Raw genomic sequence first — 26,482 nt, 5'->3', positions numbered from 1 at the left:
GTTTTCTGTAATACATACATTAATTATAATGGCTTATTGTTAACAATTTGAAACTTCAGGAATACTAAGAGATCACCTTACTAAGTTCTTCACTTGCATAAAAAAATTAGTGGCAGAGACTAAGACAAGTCATACAATTTAAAAATGTCACCACTAGAATTAGAACCCGGTGACAGATTCAGAATCTATCCTACAATTTATAGTCTATTTCCCCCCTATTCTAGTGTGTACCCGTATTCACAGTTCAGGTAAAAACTATGTGCAGTGTAACATTTTCATTAACAAAACTATAACTGAAAAACAGCCAAAGCCAGAAGTACATATTTCAAATAGTTATTAAGTAATGCAGTTACTGATCTAGGCTCTTTTGGAAGAAGCAATTATGATTCATGAAGGGAAGAGCTTATACTCTAATGAGAAAGAGACAGAAAAAGGGAGAGAGAACAGAGACATGCAAAGATAGATATAGATACAGATTTATATCATATATATCTGTATCTATATCAATCTATCAATTAGTAGTTAGAAGGTTGACATTACTAAGAACAGAAAAAAGGTCAGATTTACAGGATAAAAAGATTACACCTAGCTGGAGGTTTCAGAGGTTACCATTAGAGAAAAGGTATTTGAATGCTGTTTTGAAGATGGTAAAGAGTGAGTTCATAGAGGTGACTCTTTAAGAATATTTGTGACAAAGGAAATGGAATTACAAGCAACAGCAAGTTCAAAAGTACACAGGGTAACGAATGCTCACCCTGACCGGAATATGGTATATGATTTCAGAGAAGGGTGAAGGATCTTGTTTTCCAATTTAGGAGTCTGAATTTTGAATCACAGGTAATGAGTAGTCATATAGAGTTTTCAAACAGAGAAAGAACAAGGAATGCTTGCAGTCAATGAATTTGGCTTGGTTATTCAGGCCAAGAAAATCATGTCCCATTGGAGTTGATCCTTGATGAGAGGCAAAAAGGGGCTAGTTTGTTTGTCTGTTTTTTCAGGTACAGCTGGAAATAATGAGAACCAATAAATAACACACACAGAGGATTGAGTTCACGGTTGAGAAGAAGGTAATATTTAAGCCCTTGGAAGCCATTACACTTTATTGCCCATAACAGTTAGACAAGAACTTTCTGTTATTTTCATCTGAAAATGTTTCTGCTCATAAAGCAACATTCATCTGATAGAAATGTTCTGAAGGGAAAGGGAAGATCAGAGATGGGGAAAAGTAGTAGGATTTCTTGCAGGAGATAAAAGGGCCGCCGTTGGTAAATGACAGTGGGACTGGAGAGGCAGGGATGAATTCAGATAATTTGAGACATGGCAGCTAACAGTTAGTACTATCTACGAGTCAGATGGCTTCCCTCATGGCTCTGTGGTAAAGAATCTGCCTGCAATGCAGGAGACACAGGAGATGCGGGTTCGATCCCTGGATTGGGAAGATTCCTTGGAGAAAGGCATGGCAGTCCATTCCAGTATTCTTGCCTGGAGAATCCCCTGGACAGAGAAGCCCGGCAGGCTACAGTCCATAAGTCTGCAAAGAATCAGACACGACTGAGGCAACTGAGCATGCATGCATGCATCTGTGTGTCAAACACTGGGCTACACACATATCAAACACCATCCAATTTACTCCTTGGATAGACCTATGACATAACGAATGAAAATAAATCTCTCTCATGATAGGTATTTTAAAAAAACAAATATTGAGAGAAATGATGTTTAAAGTAGCAAAGCTAGAATTTAAATCATGTCTAATTTCAGAATCCAATATTTTAATTTTCAAAGGCATATTTAGAAAAAGGGAAGATCAAATAGTGACTCTATTTTTTTTTCCCCCCTCGGGGGGGAGGCAGCACTCCCTGTGGCTCAGTCCGCACATCTGGGCACATGAGGAGGGCTGAAGCCAGCAGCAGGGAAGGGAGGGATGCGGAGAAACTCCACGGAGCTGGTCCTCACATCAGCAGCTGCTGCCCCCATCAGCAGCCACATGTCACAGGTCTCCAGTTCACTGCGCAAAGTTTAGTTCAAAACCAGGATTCGGGAGGAACAGCAGCAGCCCACCCACCATTCACAGGATCCTCCCACAAGGTCTGAAACCACTACCAGGAGGTTCTGGGCTGTTTGGAGGCAGCTGGTAACCATTCTCGGGGTGAGGAGCAGGGTGCCGGCATAAGGGAGTTGGGTATGGTGATCACTCAGGTCCCCACAGCGCTGAGGCCTCAAATCCAGGAGGCAGCTTCTGCTCCTCGTGGCTGGGGGGCTTCTGAAAGAAGAGAGCAGGTCGCACGCTGGAAGAGAAAGCACTGCTCCATTGACAGTGACTCGAACAGGGAGGAGAGACATCATTTAAGGTGGGACAGGGAATTCAAGAGGAGAAAAATAATGAAGGGAAATGATTATAAACTTATTTTAGTCACATTACATTTTAGAAATCATTAGGAGACAAAACTGAAATTTCACAGAAGCTGGCTGAATGTCTAAGATATACAAGGAGGAAGATCTGTAGAGCAATGATAGTTCAAATCATCATATTGCCAAGCGAGGGAGCACAGAGTAAGAGAACAAGATGAGACCAAAACCTAATTTGGGGAAAGAAAGATAAATAGCAGCAAAGACACAGTGAAAGCTGCTTAGTCTTGTCTGACTCTTTGCAACCCCAGGGACTATATATATATATATATAGTTCATGGAATTCTCCAGGCCAGAATACTGGAGTGGGTAGCCTTTCCCTTCTCCAGGTGATCTTCCCAACCCCGGGATCGAACCCACGTCTCCTACATTGCAGGTGGATTCTTTACCAGCTGAGCTACCAGGGAAGCCCTAATAAAGACACAACTTGAAGGTAAAAACAGAACTAGCATCTCAACATCATAGACAAAGAAGAAAAAAACAGTAATAAGAATGAGTGCTCACTCAATAAACATGCCCTCTTCAAGGAGCCTATACCAATTCAGACTGATATACGTGATATGTATTTATACCTCTCTAAATATTTTCATAAAATGCATCTGTATCTATTTATATGTGATCAATCAATTTATACATTTGCATCTTACAGTTTCAAGTTAGCACTTCAAGCAAAAACCTCATATAGTTAGATTACTTATATTTTTAACTGAACTGTAGGGCTTCCCTGGTAGCTCAGCTGATAAAGACTCTGCCTGTCATGCAGGAGACCCAGGTTCAATTTGTGAGTCAGGAAGATCCCCTGGAGAAGGGATAGGCTACCCACCCCACTATTCTTGGGCTTCCCTGGTGGCTCAGCAGGCAAAGAATAAAGCTGCAATGTGGGAGACCTGGGCCTGATACCTGGGTTGGGGAGATCCCCTGCGGAAGGGGACGGCTACCCACTCCAGTACTCTGGCCTGGAGAAGTCCATGGACCATATAGTCCATGGGGTCGCAAAGAGTTGGACACAACTGAGCAACTTTCACTTTGACTGAGCAGTAAAGTGTTATACTTTATCTTATGTCGTATCTTATGTTGTACGCAAAGCAGTTAGCTTATGTTTAAGAACATATACTTCAAACACAAGGATCAAACACATTGACACTGACAAACAGAAAGTAACAGCTGAAGAAATCAGATTACTTCTACCACTTCAACCATACATTTTTATTTCCATTTATTTTTATTAGTTGGAGGCTAATTACTTTACAATATTGTAGCGGTTTTTGCCATACATTGACATGAATCAGCCATGGATTTACATGTATTCCCCATCCTGATCCCCCCTCCCACCTCTCTCTCCACCCGATCCCTCTGGGTCTTCCCAGTGCACAAGGCCCGAGCACTTGTCTCATGCGTCCAACCTGGGCTGGTGATCTGTTTCACACTTGATAATATACACGTTTCGATGCTGTTCTCTCAGATCATCCCACCCTCGCCATCTCCCACAGAGTCCAAAAGTCTGTTCTGCACATCTGTGTCTCTTTTTCTGTTTTGCATATAGGGTTATCATTACCATCTTTTTAAATTTCATATATATGCGTTAGTATACTCTATTGGTCTTTATCTTTCTGGCTTACTTCACTCTGTATAATGAGCTCCAGTTTCATCTATCTCATTAGAACAGATTCAAATGAATTCTTTTTAATGGCTGAGTAATATTCCATTGTGTATATGTACCACAGCTTCCTTAACCATTCGTCTGCTGATGGGCATCTAGGTTGCTTCCATGTCCTGGCTATTATAAACATTTTAATACAAATAACTAAATGGTAAGAAATACCTCAGAAGAAAAGTTATGACCAACCTAGACAGCATATTAAAAAGCAGAGACATTACTTTGCCAACAAAAGTCTGTCTAGTCAAGACTATGGTTTTTCAGTAGTCATGTATGGATGTGAGAGTTGGACTATAAAGAAAGCTGAGTGCTGAAGAATTGATGCTTTTGAACTGTGGTGTTGGAGAAGACTCTTGAGAGTCCCTTGGACTGCAAGGAGATCCAACCAGTCCATCCTAAAGGAAATCAGTCCTGAATGTTCATTGGAAGGACTGATGTTCAAGCTGAAACTCCAATACTTTGGCCACCTAATGCAAAGAACTGACTCACTGGAAAAGACCCCAATGCTGGGAAAGATTAAAGGCGAGAGGAGAACGGGATGACAGAGGATGAGATGGTTGGATGGCATCACCGACTCAATGGACATGAGTCTGAGTAAACACCAGGAGTTGGTGATGGACAGGGAGGCCTGGCGTGCTGCAGTCCATGGAGTTGCAAAGAGTTGGACATGATTGAAAGACTGAACTGAATTGAACTGAAGAAATACTGTCCCATTTTTCTTAAATGTTTTTCTATTTCCTGCTTATTTTTGAACATTTTCTTCCCCTGATTAATTTTGCATATTTAAATCCCTCTTAAATTTAAGTACTCATGCTACATAATTATCCTGCTCAAGAAAAAATACTTTTACTTCATTATTGAGAAACAATATTAAAGAACAAAATCCACATATTGACCAATTTTCAAGATCATTATTTGGCTCCTTTCCCTTTGGAAATACTCTGTAATTAAGAAGAAAGTAATTTCCAATTTTAAAATAAGTCTAATAAGTGTGAAATCAACAGAGAATGTCTTTCAAATTCACAATGCGTGGTCAGTTTAGGTTTCAAAGTTTCCTTTTGAAGGATTTTTGCTTTTGCCTACTAGAATCCTTAAAGCTTCGAGGAAATACTCATTTGCCAGCAGAAAGAAATTCATAAGATGATCAAAATGATCCAAGAATGAAATACAGCTACTGCCTCCCAAACCCAGATACCTGCTGAAAGTCCAGCAAAGAAAGAACATAAGCACAGCAGTAAAACAGGAAATGAGACAAATAGCAAGTTAAGAGACAAAAAGTAAGGTATATTGGAAACATACTTTCATAATTTATACAACAGTAATTATTATGGCCAAATTAAAAAAAAAAACACAAAAGCAAAAGAATTACTAAGAAAGTTTAACAGATGCATTTGAAAAAAAAAAAAAAAATTCCCCATTGCATGAGACTCTGACCTTTTAAAGTTCTCACTCTGATCTCCATGACAAGGGAAGAATGCCAAATATGTTTATAAGCAACATTTCTGTATTAAGTTGTTTCTGGATTGAGAGGAACATTAATATCTGATAAGAAGACATAAGTTAGAACTTAGTGTAGTTGGTGACTCTTGTGACTTTGGGGACTTTGGAAGTTGTACCTATAGATTTGTTACAAGAGACATTGATTCCCATGGGGTAGAGAATTCTGCCAGAGTCCCCATCTCCGAATTACAGAGATCTTGTCTCCTTATACACAAGCCATCATCTAGGTAGAGGTTCTCAATGGACATAATTTATACCCCTTTGGGTACAATTCTGCCCATCACAAGCATACCTGATGTGTATAATTTTGATTATACCTGGTATAACTATGCATACCTGATGGGTATAGAAGACAGTTGGCAAGGTCTAGAGATACATTTTATTGTCATGACATGAGGGAGGGGTGTGCTACTGTACCTAAAGATTAGAGGCCAGGGAAACCTCCAAACATCCTAAAATTAACAAGATCTATGCATTAGATACCAGTGTATCTCTCTTCTAATTATGACAATCAAAATGTGTTGACAATTTTCAAGTGCCCCCAGAAGTGGGGACAGGTGGACATGCTGGCAAGCTGTGGTTCCTGTCTTATATCTGCAAAAGTGTATTTGAGTCCATATGTGTCTATAGACACATCCCCATGAGTTGAGTTTGAATGTAGTTGAAACTAAGAAGATCCTCTGGTAGGTTATACAATAGAACAATTCACTACTAGGTTAAAAGTTATTAACATAATATAATATAATCCTCAATAATATAATATATGCAAAACTCTTTGGTGTTAAATATTAAAATATTGTATTGAGTCAAACCATTGATAATATCTAAAGAAAAAACTGCTAGCACATAACCTAAAATTCTGTATGAACAATGTTCATAAGTGGATTAAACATTGGTAAATGCATCCCTCTTGCTGAAGTGATAGGAAGTCATGTGTTCCTGTGACAATATCAGCCTTTGATTTCTCATTTCCTGGTTGGTTCCATGCACTGACTGAAGTGCCTTTCTATCATCCAATTTCTTATATTGTTACCTAACTTCTAAAGTGCTTGTGCTGTTTTTCCTAACCAGAAACTCACGTCTTTTGCATACTTTATATTTTCCTCTGCACAAAATGTTTCATGGCAGGTATTATAAAATATATTGATCAAGTCACAAGTATGTTCATGGAGTATATTATTGTAAAACTCTGTGTGTGATTTAGTTAATGGTTTATTATTATTATCTTTTTATTTTCATGGGAGAAATGCACACTAGAAAATGCCTCAATTCTATATTTGGGAAGAATACATTTATTATTGGATGAGGGAATAAATCCTTTTTTAACTAAAAATTATTAAAAAGGCACAAGATTTTTATAGTTACACACATATATTTACAAACATCTTTATGCTTACTTCTCTTAGAGGATGGATTTTCATAAAGTGAGGAAGGGAGAAGGATAAGAAAATACCCCAGGGAGAGAGCCAACGTAAACCTTCTTCATTCAAACAACATTTAATCACATATATGAAGGCTTTCAAGGGAGAAAACCATCTTTTCAGTATTATGGAAATACTACAATCATCTATTTGAATTCGTATCTCCATAACAAGGGTGGGCAGAAGTATGTAACTGACAACATCAGTCAACAAATTCTTGCCTGAGATAAGTTGACAATACTTTTAATCATTCTGTTAAAACTGGCTGGTTCCTGTCTCACTACTTCACATAGATGCTGAAAATAAAACTTTTAATGAAAGTTATTTTTCTAAATATTAAATTATGCCATATACTACATTAAGATGGAAGCAGAGATGGCACCAGGGGGGAAAAAATGTGCTTATTTTCCTTACAAGATCTATATACTTGACGAACTGATCATCTTTTCAGGTTATCTGTGCTCCAAAGTTCAATGAAGACATCTTGTCGGTGTTCTACATTGAGAAGCTCTTTAGAATGGGAGGTTAAAGAATCCACCTGCAATGCAGGAGACCTGGGTTCAATCCCTGGGTTGAGAAGATCCTCTGGAGAAGGGAAGGGCTACCCACTCCACTATTCTGGCCTAGAGAATTCCATGGACAGAGAAGCTTGGCAGCCTACAGTCCATGGGGACTCAAAGTGGGACACGACTGAGGAACTTTCACTTTCACGTTTTACTTTAGAATGAGTTTCCATTGTCTTTGACAATTCCCTTAGATTAAATACCTTCCTGCCGTCTCTGAAAGAGTGAGAACCAGGAAGCAAGAGGATAGCCCAGGATGGCAGGAGCAGTTCAGTTCAGTTCAGTTGCTCAGTCGTGTCCAACTCTTTGTGACACCATGGACTGCAGCACACCAGGCTTCCCTGAACATCACCAAGTCCTGGGCTTTACTCAAATTCATGTCCATTGAGTTGGTGATGCCATCCAACAATCTCATCCTCTGTCATCCCCTTCTCCTCCCACCTTCTATCTTTCCCATCATCAGGGTCTTTTCAAATGAGTCAGCTCTTCACATCAGGTGGCCAAAGTATTGGAGTTTCAGCTTCAGTCCTTCCAATGAACACCCAGGACTGATCTCCTGTAGGATGGACTGGTTGGATCTCCTTGCAGTCCAAGGGACTCTCAAGAGTCTTCTCCAACACCACAGTTCAAAAGCATCAATTCTTCGGTGCTCAGCTTTCTTTATAGTCCAACTCTCACATCCATACATGACTACTGGAAAAACCATAGCCTTGACTAGACGAACCTTTGTTTGCAAAGTAATGTCTCTGCTTTTTAATATGCTGTCTAGGTTGGTCATAGCTTTTCTTCCAAGGAGCAAGCGTCTTTTAGTTTCATGGCTGCAGTTACCATCTGCAGTGATTTTGGAGCCCCCAAAAATAAAGTCTCCCACTGGTTCCACTGGTTTTCCATATATTTGCCATGAAGTGATGGGACATTACTTTGCCAACAAAGGTCTCTCTAGTCAAGGCTATGGTTTTTCCAGTGGTCATGTATGGATGTGAGAGTTGGACTGGGAAGAAAGCTGAGCACTGAAAAATTGATGCTTTTGAACTGTGCTGTTGGAGAAGACTCTTGAGAGTCCCTTGGACTGCAAGGAGATCCAACCAGTCCATCCTACAGGAGATCAGTCCTGGCTGTTCATTGGAAGGACTGATGCTGAAGCTGAAACTCCAATACTTTGGCCACCTCAAGCGAAGAGTTGACTCATTGGAAAAGACCCTGATGCTGGGAGGGGTTGGGGGGAGGGGAGAAGGGGACGACAGAGGATGAGATGGCTGGATGGCATCACCGACTCAATGGACTTGAGTTTGTGTAAACTCCGGGAGTTGGTGATGGACAGGGAGGTCTGGCATGCTGTGATTCATGGGATCACAAAGAGTCGGACATGACTGAGCGACTGAACTGAACTGAACTGATGGGACCAGATGCCATGATCTTATTTCAGCTAAAGTAAATTCATCACAAAGCCTCTGCAAAATATCATATCCACTTGGTACATTCAATTTTCAAATATTCAGGAGGGACACAAAAATAAAATTTTTAAACAAATCTTTTTTTCAAGGCAGCTCCATTATAATTTCTCATTAAATCTTCTGGGAAATGAGGTGAAGTATACTTATATGACATACTGACTTGAGATAAAAATCCTAGAGTTTATTTTATACAGCTTAAATTGTACACTATCATATAAGGCTATAGTTTCTTCTTTTTAAAGACAAGGTCTTAACTACTTGGGGATGCAGAAGCTAAGATGGGAGAAAATAACACAAATATTCATGTTCTCAAAATATTAACACTGCCTCAAGGTTTCATTGATTAATGCTTTTAATAACTTCTGCAAACATCAGAAGAACAAATATGGCCATTTAATTCAAATAAAGGAACTGTGTGTAATAAATACTGAGTTCCATTTAATAATCATTCATGTTAAAATATGAAAAGTGAATGCTTAAAATATTATTTTCTTGGTAAATGCAAATGTTTTTCCCAACCTACATTCACTTGAGAAGATAAAATTTTACATTTCCTCTTAGTAAAGTTTTAGCTTTAACCTTATCTCAAGTACAGAGATCCTGGAAATGAATAAGTTAATCAAGAATCTACCAATTTCACAGCTCCTCTCATGCTAGAAATGTAAGAGCTGCTTTGGCCCACAAAGACCTTAAGTTATAGGAGGAATGGATCAAAGGGTCTTTAGAGAAGGAAACAGGAAACAGTAAGGCAGGGGAGGAATAATTTGCACTAAGAAAATGGATACTTTACATTAAAACATTTCAGAACTGATACATTAAATTGATAATCATAATTTCTACTCTGTGCTGCCTGGTGAGCAATATTCTGGAAGCTTTGCAAAGTTATTTCAAATAAATGTTAATTGAAAATGGAAAACATTTTTCTTTTCTTGGAAACAGAAAACTAAAGCTCAGAGTTATTAAGATATTGGCCATGGTCCATGCACATCTAAGGTTAAATTCATTAAACACAGAGGCCGTTAGACTGAGGTGTAAGCAAACCAAAATCAAAGCCTATGAAAGGATCAAGGTTACAAAACTGAAATCTAAAGATGACCAGTCACAAACAGACAACCAGGCTTGAAACTTTGAAAGTAAAAGTGACTCAGTTGTGTCTAACTCTTTGCGACCCCATGGACTATACAGTCCATGGAAATCTCTAGCCAGAATAATGGAGTGAGTAGGCTTTCCCTTCTCGGATCTTCCCAGCCGAGGAATTGAACGGGGGTCTCCTGCATTTCAGGTGGATTCTTAACCAACTGAGCTATCGGGAGTCTTTAAACTATAGCCAGTTAATAACTTGTTGACTTTGTTTTTATGTTTTCTATACGTGTTGCCACAAGCTCCCATCTATGGAGCACTCCTAATCACTTCCAGTTTGGTGCTGGTGGATCAGAATCAATTTTTGCTCAAATATGAGTTTAAGAGCTTGCTTAAAATGTTCAACACGCCTCAGTTTATCTTTTATTTTTTTTTTCAGTTTATCTTTTGATAACATGAGTGTGGGTGCGTGCGTGCTTAGTCATGTCCAACTCTACAGTCTATGTACTACACCAGGCATTGTAAGGGATAAAAGCTATGATTCTGTGGGTCAAAGAAAATTCTTTAAATGAATACTCTTGTCATAGTTATCATTCTTATAGAGGCAGTGGTTGTACACTCTTTTGCTTTCATTACCTAAAATGTAGAGAAAAGAAACTTGAACTTACCATTTCTGTTTCTGATATACTCTTGAAAAACCTGAAGGGTTTGTCTTCAACTTTTGAGTGTGAATTTATTTTATGAGAGTAAACCAAATCTTTTAGAATCAAGTCATACTGGTGAAAGAAATAACTCCATGAGAAGGACTTTTTGTGTTGTTCAAACTCATTCTATAAGTGATAGTACAGAGGTTTTTGATGATGTCAACAGTGAAATGGCTAGATAGCATCACTGACTCAATGCACATGAATTTGAGTAAACACTGAGAGACAGTGATGGGCAAAGGAGCATGGCGCGCTGCAGTCCACGAGTTTGCAAACAGTCAGACACAACTCAGTGACTGAACAACAACAACAGTGAAATAATAGCCAATGCTTTTGAAAGAAGTCTATCTTCTAATGTTATTGTTGTTGTCATCTAACATGCACGTTCAAAATGAAGTTTTACTTTGAAGTTCTAAATTGGGCATACTAAACACCAGTGTCTACAGGGTTATCAAGGAGGGCCCTTCTCAGTAACCAAGGGGCTTACTAAAGGGCGAGGACTGAGGCAGGACTTAAATGGTTAAAGAGTTGAAGAATTGGTGGGAAGAGGAGAATGGGAGTATAGAAGTCTACAATAGAGGCAACATTGAATTACCATGTCTATGAGGCTGAGAAGAGATGGGATGAATTAATATGAAAAATAAGAATACACCTGAATATGTAGAGCATTCCAGGTTATGTTAGAAGGCATATTATTATTCTTTTAAGTAAAATTATTGTCCATTTACTTATAAATTCTCTTGTATAGCCTTGAACATCTCCCTGTGTGAATAGGGAAAACCGCCTTTTTGTTTCCTCTTTAATCAATACCTTGTCTCTCATATTATCTTTAGATCAATTTAGTCACAATAGTTTTAAAATAACCCAAAAAGCAGTTATATTTGTTCAATTCAGTTATTCTGTATATCTCAACACTGTATAAAACTACTTAGTAATTCATCTAACAATAGTCAGCATATCTGTTACATGGCATTCCAATCTGTCTTTCCTTTTCCTTTTCCTTTTCTTTATAAGGTCCATGATATTCTGCTTTGGTTGACTATTCATTTGATTGAAAGAAATAAACATGTACTCTTCAATAAGCTTCTTGAGTTAAAGAGTAAGTGATAATGGCTCTAATCTATGGTTCCCTCCTCTTCATACAATCTGGTCTTGCTTTGGAAATAGATGGGTCTTTCAATAGCTCTGATTGTTTTCTTTCATAGTTTTCCTTCATTTGGAAAATAGAAATTGTAAGTAAAGGGAGCGTGGAACCTCATTTGAAGATAGCTAAAAGATGGTTACTTGATACATTTTAACACTTGTCAGTTTTGGAGTTTTAGTGTGTACTTTATATCTTATAAAAGAAATATCTTTAATTGTAGGTGCCTACAGATAATAAAGCTTTGGTTAAAACTCACATCCAAAGTAGTATATATCTTCTTCACCTGATTTTCAAGAAAATATATCTCAAAATATATTGAAATATATTTCTTCACTAAAAGATTTCTTACTTCACTGAAAGATTTTTACCAGTGCTTTGAGATAAAACCATTTAAAGTTTGGCTTTTATTAAAAATAAAATGTTATAGTTTATGAAATTAAAATCACAGTATGTTTTATATATATATATACATATATGTATATATATATATATATACATACACCCCCACACACACTTCAAAGAGCAATAATTTCTTTTAGAGGACCATAGGCATAACTGGACTTCTTCATTTAATATAAATATTTAAATATACTCTTCCAATGACATTTTCATTTAATTGCTATTTAAATGATCATTATTTTACTGGATAAATTTAAAAATCACTTTAACTACCACTACTATGTTTAGAAAAGTGTTCTAGTTTTGTTCAATAGGCTCATACATAGCATAATTTTTAAATAATGGATCGATTAACCTATTAACCTATTAATAGGTTAATCAAAAACCTATTAACCTTTTATTTTCAATGATCTATTCTAATACTGCTTCAAATATATATAAGCAAATTAAAAGAATTATTATATATTTTCAAAAAATGTGAATGAAATTAAATAGTGGCTGAATATTTAAAGGTCTGTTATTAAAAACTATACAATATATGCTGCAATTTCATCTAGCATTTTTAAAAATGTAGATGAATTTTAAACCACTATTTTTAAAGACCTTATATTTGAAACTTCTCATTCCAGTCTATATCATTTGTACTAACTTGCTATTGTAGAAATTAAAATATTATAAAATAAGCCTCAGCTTTCAGGAATGAGCAATGTGCACAAAAATTTAATAATTTAAACCATTTCATTATGGTGATTAAGCTACTCTTAATAGGACATAGAATGGTGTAAAATACCTCTAGGCTTCTGTCACTTGCTAAATCACTATCCACACATTTTAAGAAGAAGCAAATTAACTGGGGATAGTAAATAATTTAAAAAGTTTTAATAAAATGACTACTGCGTAATTTTAACACATTGGCTAAGAATAAATCTCACTTGAAGATTTAGAACATTAAGCTAAGTGGATTGTTTCATTTTCTATGCAATATAAAAACAATTATACTATTTATACTTAGGCCTTACTACCACTGCTCATCAATTACTAATATAATTTTGATTGGTTATTGTTTAATTGGACACAACTAAAACTTAACAAGGGAAAATATGCTTTAGAGACACATTTTTGTGTGTTTTTCATCTATTATGATAATCTATTTTTCATTCTTTCATGTTTCAAAACTGATAAAATTATATATAAATATATGTTTATACACATATTTTGGGTGTATATATACATATTGTGTGTGTGAAAAACAGACTGTCCTAGAACTTGTCAGTGTAACATATTTTAGGAAAGGAGATAATAAAGTGTAGAGTTCACATCCTGAAAAATGTGTTAGGTACAAGTTAAAGTATTTGACATCCCCTCCCTTCATACACTTGGACATTTACAGCTATCAAACTGTTATGTGGCTAGTCCTCAGATATTCCTGAACCCTAAATAATAAAGAATGAATTATACAAGAAGATATATAGATATATATTTATATTTATATAAATATATTCCATATATATACACATTCCATTTGTTATATTTACTCAACACATTTGCTGATTAGCTATAATATAAAACATATTATGCTGAGAATACAAAATGCATAAATCATAGTTTTAAATATCAAATGGATATCTGATATATAAAGTAAATGAAAAAACTTATTTTATATTCTATATGAATTATTTGCACATATGGCACAGCTATACAAATTAAACACAAATATCATATTATTTTCATTCTTTTAAGAAATCACCATAAAAATTAACTTGTTTATCATTTTAAAATATTATCAAGATTTCTGCATGACTAGTTTTACAGGAATAAGCCTTAAGTAGTTAAGGCTTCTGGAGATGTTACCAGTTATTTGTACCTGGCAGATGCTCAGACACATAACCAGATTCTTCAGAAGAGTTGGGAATACATGAAAGACAGCTTTTTGAAAGACATTAGGGCATGCTCACCAGCAACTGGTCAGACTGCTGGCACCCAGCCATGTTTCCCGGTAGGCTGGGGAACTTGCCTCTGAGAGGAAGTGTTGTTAGATTATACCTTCTGCTCTGCAAAGTCACCTTGGGATGCAGATCTTTTCCTGTGCATTAAATGAATTCGGCTTTGCCTATGTCTATTGATGTCTTTTAGTCAATTACATCCTTGTGACACTAGAAACAACTGTGCCAGTATTTATCTTCATCTGATACTAATATGATTGAATTTTAAGATCTGGTGCTGAATTTATTATATATGCAATCTATTAGGAAGCAAAAAAGGGGGAAGTTAGGTCACCAAAGGAACCCTAGAGGTTAGTATATTCTATGGAGATTAAAGATCCTGGCTCTTGAAACTTTAAATCAAAATCCCCTACAGCCAGTGGGTTCCACAGCTTTTATTTGTGTCCACAGCTTCCACAGAGAGTTGTGGGCAGAGTGAAAATGAATTGCTCAATAGCTTTAGCAACACTGAAACGTCCTGCTAACTCTGCAGGAAAAACATATTCCTGTGATTATCAACAAGAATGAAGTACTCCAAACTGTATCCACGTCCTGATTACCTGCGGGTGTCTCTTATTGATTGGAGAATTGAGGAGAGGTTTCTTTAAAATTTTGTTTTTCTTTCTGAAACTTGTTTTCACCCAAACCTCCTACCCCATGAGCTTATTATCATGAGTATAAAGGTCAGTGAGAAATAAAAGGTAATATTCAACTGTGGAATGGAACTTACCATTTAAGAGCTTCATTCTTTACAGATAAAACTAGTAAGATACTTGACAAGTATAAGTCTGCTTATCTACAGGACAAACAGCACATTGAAAGCTGAATTTCTAAAATACAGGGACAGGAAAGAGTTAAACAGCAGCCAGACCCTTGCTCCTCCCATTACTCATACTCACACTCCTCATACATAAATATGTGTGTTGTTATCTGTTGCAAACATAATCCTTCCATATTTCAGTTATTTTTCCAAATTTAAAGTAAGATAAGTCAACCTGCCAACATCTTTAAGACTAATATAAAAACAGACATTTTGGACTGATTTCTATTTTCCCTTTTCTGCGTTAGAAAAGAACCGCAAAAGAAAAGAACATCATTGCTTACTGACGTGTATAGTTACTTCCACTTCATTTTTTTTCTTAAAGATTTTGCCACCATGTAAATAACAAATAATACCTCAACTAAAATTTACAGCAACATTCCTGGAGTTTGAACAGATTGTGCTTAGCTTGCTTCTTCCTGTTCGGTAGTACCCACACCAACAGTTATCCAAAATACCAGGGCATCATTCTCTAATAACCCAACACCAGTGACATTGTTAAACTTTTTAATTTCATGAATTTAGGCATTTTTACACTAAAAGCAAATACAAGGCACACTATGTCTGCATTTTTTGTTAGCACTTTCAATGAAGATAGTTAAAAATCTATCATATTCAGCTCTCAGAGTTAAATAATTATCTGTTAGGAAAGTAAAGCACAAAACCAGCACCTAATATCTGCCTGAATTATCTCAATATTACTACAATTATGTAATCTACTCTTACAACTTCAGATAGCAAACATAGCATTGCAGTGGTTAGGTCTCCACAATTTAAGCAAAGGGATGCCCTGAAATAGGTGAATAATTTGGGCAAGGGACAGGCAATTGCTGAAGCAGAAACATAAACAGTGAAAACAAAAGAGTAGTATAATCTGAATTAGCAATTACTTCCAATTTCCATTTTGCTTCATTGCACATGGCCAGTTTTTAACCATTAGGCTTGTTGATTCTTTGGCCTTAACCAGTGACATAACACCATCATAATCATTACACGCATACTAACACAATTCTTTTCCATTAGTGTGTATTAGCTCAAGTAATAGGCAGACTTAGGGAAATTATAGTTTAAATTGGGTAGCAATAATGTAGAAATATTGGTTCCTAATCCAACTCCAAAAATTACCTAATTTTCTTCCTTTGTCCCTCTAATAGAAATACCTAGGGAAAAAAGGCACTTACACTGCACGATGAGCTGCACCAAGGCTTCTCTGGGTTTCACGTTAAATCCATTATACTGGCTGGTCTGACATCGGTACATCCCTGACATCTCCCTAGATACATTCACAATCCTCAGGGTTCCATCATAACTCTCCATTTGCATATTCCCGTCAGGCATTGCGACTTCTTTATCCGCTCTAGACCAGAGGATGATGGGTTTAGGTTTTCCAGTTACTTGACACTGCAGTTCTATTGTGTCTCCTTCTCTGGTGACCAAAGGTGATTTTTCCTGTGGAACAGTCAGATTGGGTGGAACTTGAAATGGGAAAAAGAAAATTTTTCAAGGTTAGTATATACTGGTAAAGCATATTCAAACACAGAAAATCATAAGGAAACAATATCTGCTGGTTGAAGAAGTGTGACAATTCAGATGGCAAAAATTACAGACACCTTGGGAATAAGTGGCACATACCCTCATTTAAGTAATTCTGAATTGTTTTCATGGTCTCAAATGAGGTCTTCAAACACTAGCAAGATAAATAAGCATTAAACTGGAACGCGAATGATCAACATAAGAACAATCTACTCCATGACTGGTCATTATCAACCATTAACTGGGTCTTTAACATCTGCATTTCACAGAAGAGTGATCCTACTTGCTAAGGTAAGGTTAAGCTTTTCAGTCTTCTGCTTCTTAGGCCATTATCTCTTACCCAAGGATGCTATTAGAAAGGGATAAGAGATATCATAGACTTAGTAGGTACAGTAAATGCAATAGGAAGGGGAAAAAGAAGAACCTCTGATATAAAATCCAAAGTTCTGAAAACTGATTTAGAAACTGACCAAACAGCTAAGGTTTAGGATTTGTTCTCTCCCCTAAGAAAATGAAATGGAACAATGGATTACAATACCACACTCTGACAACTGAATGTATCATTCTTTTCTATTTTTAATATTTTCTTGACATTTGAATTTCATATGATTTGCCTTGAACACATTTTGAGATCATTGTAAATAGATTGTCATGACATTGCCACTATTTCTATAAAATGTATTTCAAGTGAGTTTTGAAAAATACAGTTCAATTAATATGAGTGTAATTTTCTCAAGTAAAGCTAATTTCTGATGTTACTGAAGATATTTATTAGAAAATTAAGTTGATTTTAAAAAATTATGTATTATTATTTATTTTGGCTGTGCTGGGTCTTTGTTGTGTTGCGGCAGCTTCTCTAGTTGCGATGCGTGGCCTCAGTAGCTGTGGTGTCCGGGCTTATAGTTGCAGTATGTGGGATCTTAGTTCTGTGACCAGGGATCAAACCCAGGCCCCCTGTACTGGGAGCGCAGATTCTTAGCCACTAGACCATCAGGGAAGTACCAGATTGATTTTACAGGAAGTTAACTTTACCACACTTGAAAACATGAATTAATAAAAGGGAAGTATTATTCAATGAGTTTTTTTTTTTTTTAAAGGTATCTTCTGTTCCACTGGAACTTTTATTTCTCATACAAATGTATATGAATTCAAAAGTATTTCTACAATAGAGGATCTGTAAGAAAAGCATGGGCTAAATTAGAATGGCAGAATAAGAATAACCAGAAACATACACATAATTCTATCCTTGTGAAAATGTCATACATTTTCCCCTTTGGATGTAATACTGCATACGGACAAAAAGGCAAAATTTTTATTTGCCCTTCTAGCATTACTGTGCTCCAGTGCCCAGGAACAAAAACAAACATATTTAACCTTTAAGATATTTTTCTACTAGTGTTGAACTGTTTTTCTCTTATACATATAGAAAACAAAATTTACAAAGTTATATCAGAATTAATTATCTTGCTGTTTAAATATCTTCATGTCTGCGTTTCCATTTAATTCCTTCATTTACTTCTAGTTTAAAAAACTATTTAAACCATGCACAGCATCTTAGAAATTAGAAAACATGAAACATTTACCACTATATTCTTGAAATATAATACATTCTAGGAAATGGCATTAACAGAAACATGTTTAAATATGGCTGCATTAAAAAAAAACCTATATGATTAAATCATTTATTCTTGTAGATATAAACAACTAAATAATTTAGCTAAATAATTTGTTCTTTTTGAAGTGAACCACCAGAGAATGATACAATACTAAACAAGCATCACCTTGTAACAACAGTTTCAAAAAAAAGCTGAAATATTTATTCACCCTCCATGAGAAAGGATACAGAATAACAGCAATAACCTCAACACTTAACATTAATTATGCTCCTATTGTGTACCTGGTATAGTTAGGAATTTTACATTTTCATGAATTCTCATGACCATCCTTGAATCAAATGTTTAATATTAAAATTTAACAAATGAGAAAACTGAGAATAAGAGAAGATAAATACTTTGATTTGAACAGAATTAAAACTGAGGGAAATTGATAGCAGGTGGCTGATGTAGAGATATGAACCCTGAAGCAGGCTTTAGCAAGCGATGGTGTTTCAAAGGAATCGAGTTAGCACTGGACTCCTCTCCTTTTGCTCATAATTACTTTGTTCCTATGGACAAACTGGACTGTTGGTTGGCGTCTCAGGGATAATAAAAGAGTCAAGGTAGAAATGTGATGGAGTACTTAACACATATGTTGCAAATTACCTTATCTTTCTATGTTAGATCTTATATATCTGCCTTAAGTATCTATATTTAACAATACTAGAATAATTCCCATATATGGCAAAATAAATATCCAAATTACTTTACCTTTGTATGAAATAAATGAAAATAAATTATACATTAAAAGATTATTTAGTGGAGTGTTCTTATTTAAAATTTGTAAATTTCACCTCTTCCAAAATCAAGTCACATGACCTTGGCCAAGCTTAAACACTCTGAGTATGAATTTCTTCACTTTTGAAACTAAGACTTTATATTTAACCATCTCCAAGGGTATTCATGTTCTGATTATAGGAACAAAGAGTAAAACATTACAGAGAGGAGAGGGCTAATAAAAGTATCAATTTTCTGATTTAAGAAGATGAATATTCAAAGATCTCATTACATTAGGCCAGTCTAACAAAAAGAGATCCTTGGCTAGCTATATTCTTTTTAAATTTATCATGCTAAATAGTTAAAAAAGAAAAAGAAAAAAAAAACTCCCTTGTAAATGTAATCATTTGTTAGATAAACTTTTCTCCTTTTGTGATAAAAATTATAGAAATGTAAACCTCAGTTTTAATCAAGTTAAGTTATAAATTTATTTTTTAATATATGTGCTCATTTTAAAATAAATACCAAAGTCCAGTTAAAATGGAGCTTATTTTCCACCCTTTCCATGATGCTTTTGAAATTTTTATTTCAGAGTTAACACTTTCTTTACAACTTTCTTGGCTAAGAATGTCCTAAAACATTAAGTTTTTTATAGGCTTCTCTCTCTCTCTCCACATTAAATTTTCCATTCTCTAGAGTACTGTAAATTATCATTATTATTTTTTTTTTTCTGTTAGGAGATTTTGTTTGTTCTCATGGATATCTCTCTGTTTTGTAGGGTTATAATAAGAATTATAACTTTACCTCAAGATTCTTTAAGTCAGTAATTACAGCCTATTATGATTTTCCAAAATTCTTGCAAGTCCTTAAACCTAAGCACTATTTATTTCTTGACTTAGTTGATAGCTAATTATGAGGACACTTGATCTGCTAATTAAAAACCATAGGCTTTTCTTTGTTTCAGCATTTATTCTAACTCATCACTTCCAATCAGCTGCTTTGGTTTCTCTGTCAAAAATCTCTCTTATATCTCCCATTTCTTTTAATGGCTATAGGAAGATTTCTTAGTAAAGTCATCATTTCTTCTTGTGACAATGTCCTAAGTGGTCTTTCTGTCACCAGTCTAATTTTCTAGTCCTCCTGCTTCCCTGTCATAAGATTTGTCATCAGAAATGCAATTATGTTTCTGTCACTATGAAAATTTCAGTCCTCAATGAGAGTGCTCATCCTAATACTGCTTTAATTAAAAAAAGAAACTGAAATCAGACTGACAGATTTTATTTAAAAAAATCATGATATAGTCACATAATAGATTATGATGCAGCATTTTTAAGTGATGATGTAATTGACCCACATTTATTGATAAAGATATTTATATTGTTAAGCAAGGAAAGCATTCTTGTGAATAGTATGGCCAGCTATAACCACTATTAATAAGTGAGTAAAAGATGTTACTGGACAGTATGTACCATATCATATTTTTATATAAAACAAATGCCAATGAGTGTTAGCAGAGAGCTTCTTAGAGGGGAGAATATACATGATTCACCTTTATATTTGCAGCATCCCCCAACTCTCTTTTGCAGTCTCTGAGTTAATAGGAACTCAGTAAAAATGTTTATACCAAATGTACAAATCAAGACAATGAGGCAGTTGATCCCTGAGTTAGAGAGGAAAACAAAACTTACATGGGGAAAAATGTAGAGGAAAAGAAAGCCTAGAAGGAAGAACACTGAAACACTAATAGGAGTTCTCTTTGAATATGGAATTATTGGTAAATTTTATTTTTGGTATATTTTTCTTCATCTTTCCCTCTTCGATAATATGTGCTATGCATATTAGCATATGGTAGGGTTCAAGAACTCAGAGAAACTTAAAATGTTAATGCAGCCTATTTTCCAAAGCTCATTTGATGAAAACTCCACTTTTCAATAACAAGAGTGTCACTCCAGACACACTGATCTAGACAAGACGGTCTTAGACACGCTCTTCTAGAGTCACTCACCCCTGCAACCTTCATTCACTCCCAGTTGCGCTGACAGTGGGCCTCAGGGCTCCTGCGGTGCTTTCCTGTGTCAGCAAGCTGGCCCTGTTTTCTAGCACCCCTGCTTGTCCCATGTGTGGGGATTCAGGTCCAAGTTACCACCTAGGTGGTAACTTTGCCCACCCCTAGGTTGAGCTGGTCGTTCACTACTCTTGACCACATATTGTGTGTACACCCATTTCGCCTGTGCTCATGGCTTCACCCTGTACTTTCTCCCATGTCTATATCCCTGGCCACACAGCTCGGTGAAGGCACGGAATGTCTTGCTCTATCTCTAAAGCCCGATGCCCTACTTTTCTGGTTGGCACAAACCAGGAAGCTATGAAATAACTGAGGAAGGAAGAAGGAGAGCGAGGGCAAAAGGAGTTAAGAAGGAGAAAAGATAAAATGCTATGACTATAACAGAAAGAAAAGTGAAAGTCACTCAGTCGTATCCCACTCTTTGTGACCCCATGGACTATACAATCTATGAAATTCTCCAAGCCAGAATACTGGAGTGGGTAGCCTTTCCCTTTTCCAGGGGATCTTCCCAGTCCAGGGATCGAACCCAGGTCTCCCGCATTGTAGGTGGATTCTTTACCAGCTGAGCCACCAGGAAAGCCCATAATAGAAATAAACATGATAGATAAAAATCATGAATATTTTTAAAAAAGCAATAATGATCAAATGTAATAATTCTACAATTATTGCAACTAGCAGAATTTCCTATAAAATATATTGTTAATATAGATTTCAAATGTAGTTTTTAAGATCTGGGGAGGTAGGTGAGAGTTAAGGGGATCTTCCTGATGGCTCAAAAGGTAAGGAATCTGCCTGCAATTCAGGAGACACTGGTTTGCTCCCTGGTTTGGGAAGATTCCCTGGAGTAGGAAGTGGCTTCCAACTCATGTATTCTTGTCTAGAGAATTCCATGGACTGAGGAGTCTGGCAGGCTACAGTCCATGGGACCTCAAAGAGTAAGATTAAGAGAGTCAAAAAAGGGCTCTTGCAATTTTCCTTTTCTTTCACCTTTCATTTAAGATTTGGATAGATAAACTATAAATTAAAAACAAACAAACAAAAGTGCCAACCAGACATATAATTTAATTTGGTCATAATGGTTTTTATGCTCTTCCTCTAATCAACTAAGTTATTTTTTATTAAAATATTATCTCACAACAAAAACATCAAATTAAATAGAAATGCAAGAAATGTCTACAGCTTGATTTATTCATAATATATTTGCTAGAAAAATGTCTCTCTTATTAAAATCACACAGATACATATAGTCTGATATATAGCCTATAATACACTGCCCTTGCTTTGATTTTTCTTATCTAAAATGCTATTGTAGCAGATGCTATAATCAAAGAGACTTCAAAAACATGATATGGCACCAAAACTTCTCATTCCAAACTTAAAAATAAATTAGACAAATAATTTGAGCAAACTGGTTTTCTGTCAACTTTTCCATTGTATCACAGGCTGTAAACTAAAGCAAGTGTAGAAAATAAAAATGCTTTCATTTCTTCATTAGGAAGGAAGGTGAGGAAATTCAATCTTAGCTTTTACTCAGAAAATGGTGGGCTTATTTTCCTCACTCAAAATAATACAGGGGAAAGTTAGTTCATCTCAGCTATATGAGAAAATATGCTGTTAGAAACAAAAAAATCAGAATATGCTTATTATGAACTTATTGCTTTCAAACATATAAATCTCTATAGTGTATTTTAATAGCAGATATTTAAATAAGATGCATTTCTTTAATATAAAAATTGTAATAAACTAAGTAATAAGTGGAATTGTCTCCAGAAGGACAACCAGATTCATATTTTCAAAAATCCTAAAATAAGTAAGGCTAATTTAATTATATTTGAATTTTAGGGAGAAGAAATTAATAACACATATGTATGTTTTAGAGTGGAATGAATAATCCATATTTAAAACATAAATAATAAGACCAAAATAATATTTTGTGTTTATAAAAATGAACCTCAGAAATCAAAATTCAAGCATGCTCATACTGACTAGGTCTATGTAAACACATGTAAAAAAGTTAAGACTCAAGTAAATAGTGAATTTGTAGATTTAACTAATCCAAATGAACAAATTTATTGTATTTTTTTTAACCTTTAAAAACAAGTGAAGTTCTCTTTTCATTTTGGTGGTGGGCTGGTTGAAGATGGAGTCCACTGAGGAAGGAAAGCCTGGGTCTTCAGCACCACATGTGCCAGCCCAGAAGCAGCAGTGTGAAAACCTCTATAACATCTGCAGACCCCTAAAAATTAAGGAGACTTTGATTTGGACATTCTCAGTAGGAATGGTTAAAGGCTAATGGGACCATAGAGAGATGGCAGATGCTTGATAGATTCTGTAGTTCAACTTGATTCCTAGAGAGAAGCTGTTCATATGATACCAGAAAAATGAAATTTCAGGAAACTAGACTGGAGTCTCACTTCTCTTCCAGCCCGGAACTCTTGGGAGCTGTAATCCTGGATGTATAGTAGATAATAACAGCATTTTTGTTTTATGCATGAAGGTGGATGATTCTTCAAATTAAAGATGGACACTGACTTTTCTCACCAGAAATGGTTTATAAGAATCAACTTAAGAGGCAGTAAAAGAAAGAGTAAAATATTTTCTTCTATTATTCTTTGATTCTTTGCTAGATTGTATACTCCATGAAAGCAGGATAACTTGCTTATCTGTAATGCCTGACACAGAATAGATACTCAAGAAATACTTGAAGTTAATTAAATATCTGTAGAATTTTGGTTTTTTTTGAATCTCTGGAAATGACAACCATTTTAATGGCATTTCAACAAGATTACATGGAATACTTGGGACTTAAATTTTTACTTGATAAACTACCTGGATAGCAATGAGTCTTAATAATAACTTGTTATAATATGAAACCTGTTCTCTAGATTAAGATTCTTCTGTTAAAGCAAATATAAATATCAAATTAGATTTAGAATAGATGATGCTGACTATCTCAGATTGAAACATAACTAGGAAAATTATTATTTCTGAAGCTCTTAGAGAAATGTGGTACATAATATAGCCACTAAGTACTTATAATATCTAAACAAGATCAAAATCAAACTTCATCGTAAAATACCAGTTAAATGGTATATGATAATGAGTGCACAAATTGTGCTGTCAGAGTTTATACAGGCTTTTTATGTTAAGAAGAATGGATAAAAGATCTGTAAATGGAAAGCAAAACTTCAAGCCTATATAAAAGCAAAGACTATGGCACTGTGATATTGGATTAGCCATAAGGCAAAAGAAAGACTGATACATTTGTATACACTAAAATTCAAACTTAAGTTTGCATGCAATGTAACTGACAAAGGCTCCATTTAAATCAAGAAAATGATCAAAGGATATGAATGGGCAATTCATAGATGAGGATCCCTGAGTAGTCATTCACATGAAAAGATGCTTAATCTAACGACTGATAAAATAACTTTACATTAAAACAACACTGAGATTCCATTTCACTGCCATCAGATGGGCAAAAATCAAAACAGAACAAATGAACTCTGACACTTAAACATGTTGCCAAGGCTGGAGTTGCTGGTAGCAGTGAAATTAATTTATTACCTTGGAGAAAGTTTGGCAACATCATTTTTTTTTTAAGATGATTATACCCAATCGTTGGGTATTCTTAAGGAGTTCTTGACATGTATACTCAAGGAAATGGGCACAGAAAGTTTATTGCAGTAAAATATTTTTAGTTGTAAAAACCTGGAACCAATGTCCATTAGAAGAATGAATAAATAAACTGCGGTTTGTGGAATTTGACTGTTAAAATGAATTAATATGAGTGTATTAACTTTACATCTCAAAAAAAAAAGACTTAAAAATGGCCAACTGATATGTATTGTGTGAGATTTAGTAGTTTGAGAACATGAAAACAAAGTCTGATGTATATACATATTAAAAACCTGTATGAGATTGATAAACCCCCAAATCTGGCTTGTTTACCTCTGGAGAGGTAAGAGGAAAATGGATTGAGTATCTATAACTTGTTACCTCATTAAAAAACATCAAACTTGAGAAAAGTTTGGGTTTATTAGATTGAGTGATAGTCAGTCTCCACACATTTTTTATATGCTTAATATGTAATAATAAAAACCTATTTTTTAGCATTAAAAAAAAAAAAAGTGAAGTAAAACTTTCCTGTAGACTTTATGTGAGTTTCAAGCTTAGTGACCTACTGATTAAAACTCAAAGGTTAGAAAAATCCTTAATTCAGACTTCACAGGTTTAAAGGAAACATATTCTCTCACATTTGAGTGTTTTGTCTGTGTCTAAGTCAGCAGTTTTTGTTTTTGTTTTTTTTCCTGCCAACACATCACACATTAGCTTTGTAAACATGTGGAGAAGGAAATGGCAACCCACTCCAGTACCCTTGCCTGGAGAATCCCATGGACAGAGGAACCTGGGAGGCTACAGTCCATGCTGTCATGAGGAGACAGACGTGACTGAACAACTTCACTTTCACTTTCTTGTAAGCATGAGACTTACACATGGATATAGTCAGATTTAGAGGTTTTGAAAAATCACAAAATGTTTTTACATGGAGGTAAAGAACTGAATAGATGGGAAACAGTGGTTGACTTTATTTTTTGGGGCTCCAAAATCACTGCAGATGGTGATTGCAGTCATGAAATTAAAAGATGCTTACTCCTTGGAAAGAAAGTTATGACCAACCTAGACAGCATATTAAAAAGCAGAGACATTACTTTGTCCACAAAGGTCCGTCTAGTCAAGGTTATGGATTTTCCAGTGGTCATGTATGGATGTGAGAATTGGACTATAAAGAAAGCTGAGCACAGAAGAACTGATGCTTTTGAACTGTGGTGTTGGGGAAGACTCTTGAGGGTCCCTTGGACTGCAAGGAGAGCCAACCAGTCCATCCTAAAGGAGATCAGTTTCTGGGTGTTCATTGGAAGGTCTGATGTTGAAGCTGAAACTCCAATACCTTGGCGACCTAATGTGAAGAGCTGACTCATTTGAAAAGACCCTGATGCTGGGAAAGATTGAGGGCGGGAGGAGAAGGGGACAATAGAGGATGGGATGGTTGGATGACATCACCGACTCAATGGACATGGGTTTGGGTAGACTCTGGCAGTTAGTGATGGACAGGGAGGCCTGGCGTGCTGCGATTCATGGGGTCGCAAAGAGTCAGACACAACTGAGCGACTGAATTGAACTGAAAGAACTGAATGGGCCTCCCAACTAGCTCAGTGGGTAAAGAATCTACCTGTAATTCAGGAGATGCAGGATAACCGGGTTCAATCCCTGGGTCGGGAAGATCCCTTGTAGGAGGACATGGAAACCCACTCAAGTATTCTTGCCTGGAGGATCCCATGAACAGAGGAAACTTAAGGGTACATAGGGTCACAAAAG

General features: G+C 35.8%; 1 protein-coding gene and 1 pseudogene across 1 annotated transcript in view; both read right to left on the bottom strand.

Moving 5' to 3' along the window:
- LOC133065863 (14-3-3 protein epsilon-like) overlaps positions 1-1,989 on the bottom strand; it is a 62,586-nt pseudogene extending 60,597 nt beyond the window's left edge.
- MDGA2 (MAM domain containing glycosylphosphatidylinositol anchor 2) overlaps positions 1-26,482 on the bottom strand; it is an 884,707-nt gene that overhangs the window by 197,136 nt on the left and 661,089 nt on the right. The window contains exon 8 of the mRNA XM_061158404.1: positions 16,315-16,608. Coding sequence (XP_061014387.1) covers positions 16,315-16,608 — 294 coding nt within the window. The remainder of the gene's footprint in view (positions 1-16,314; positions 16,609-26,482) is intronic.

The sequence above is a fragment of the Dama dama genome, chromosome 12, assembly GCF_033118175.1.
Source record: "Dama dama isolate Ldn47 chromosome 12, ASM3311817v1, whole genome shotgun sequence".
Taxonomy (NCBI): Eukaryota; Metazoa; Chordata; class Mammalia; order Artiodactyla; family Cervidae; genus Dama; species Dama dama.
The sequence above is the reverse complement of the archived record's forward strand: the minus strand, read 5'-3'. Positions and strand labels throughout refer to the sequence as shown.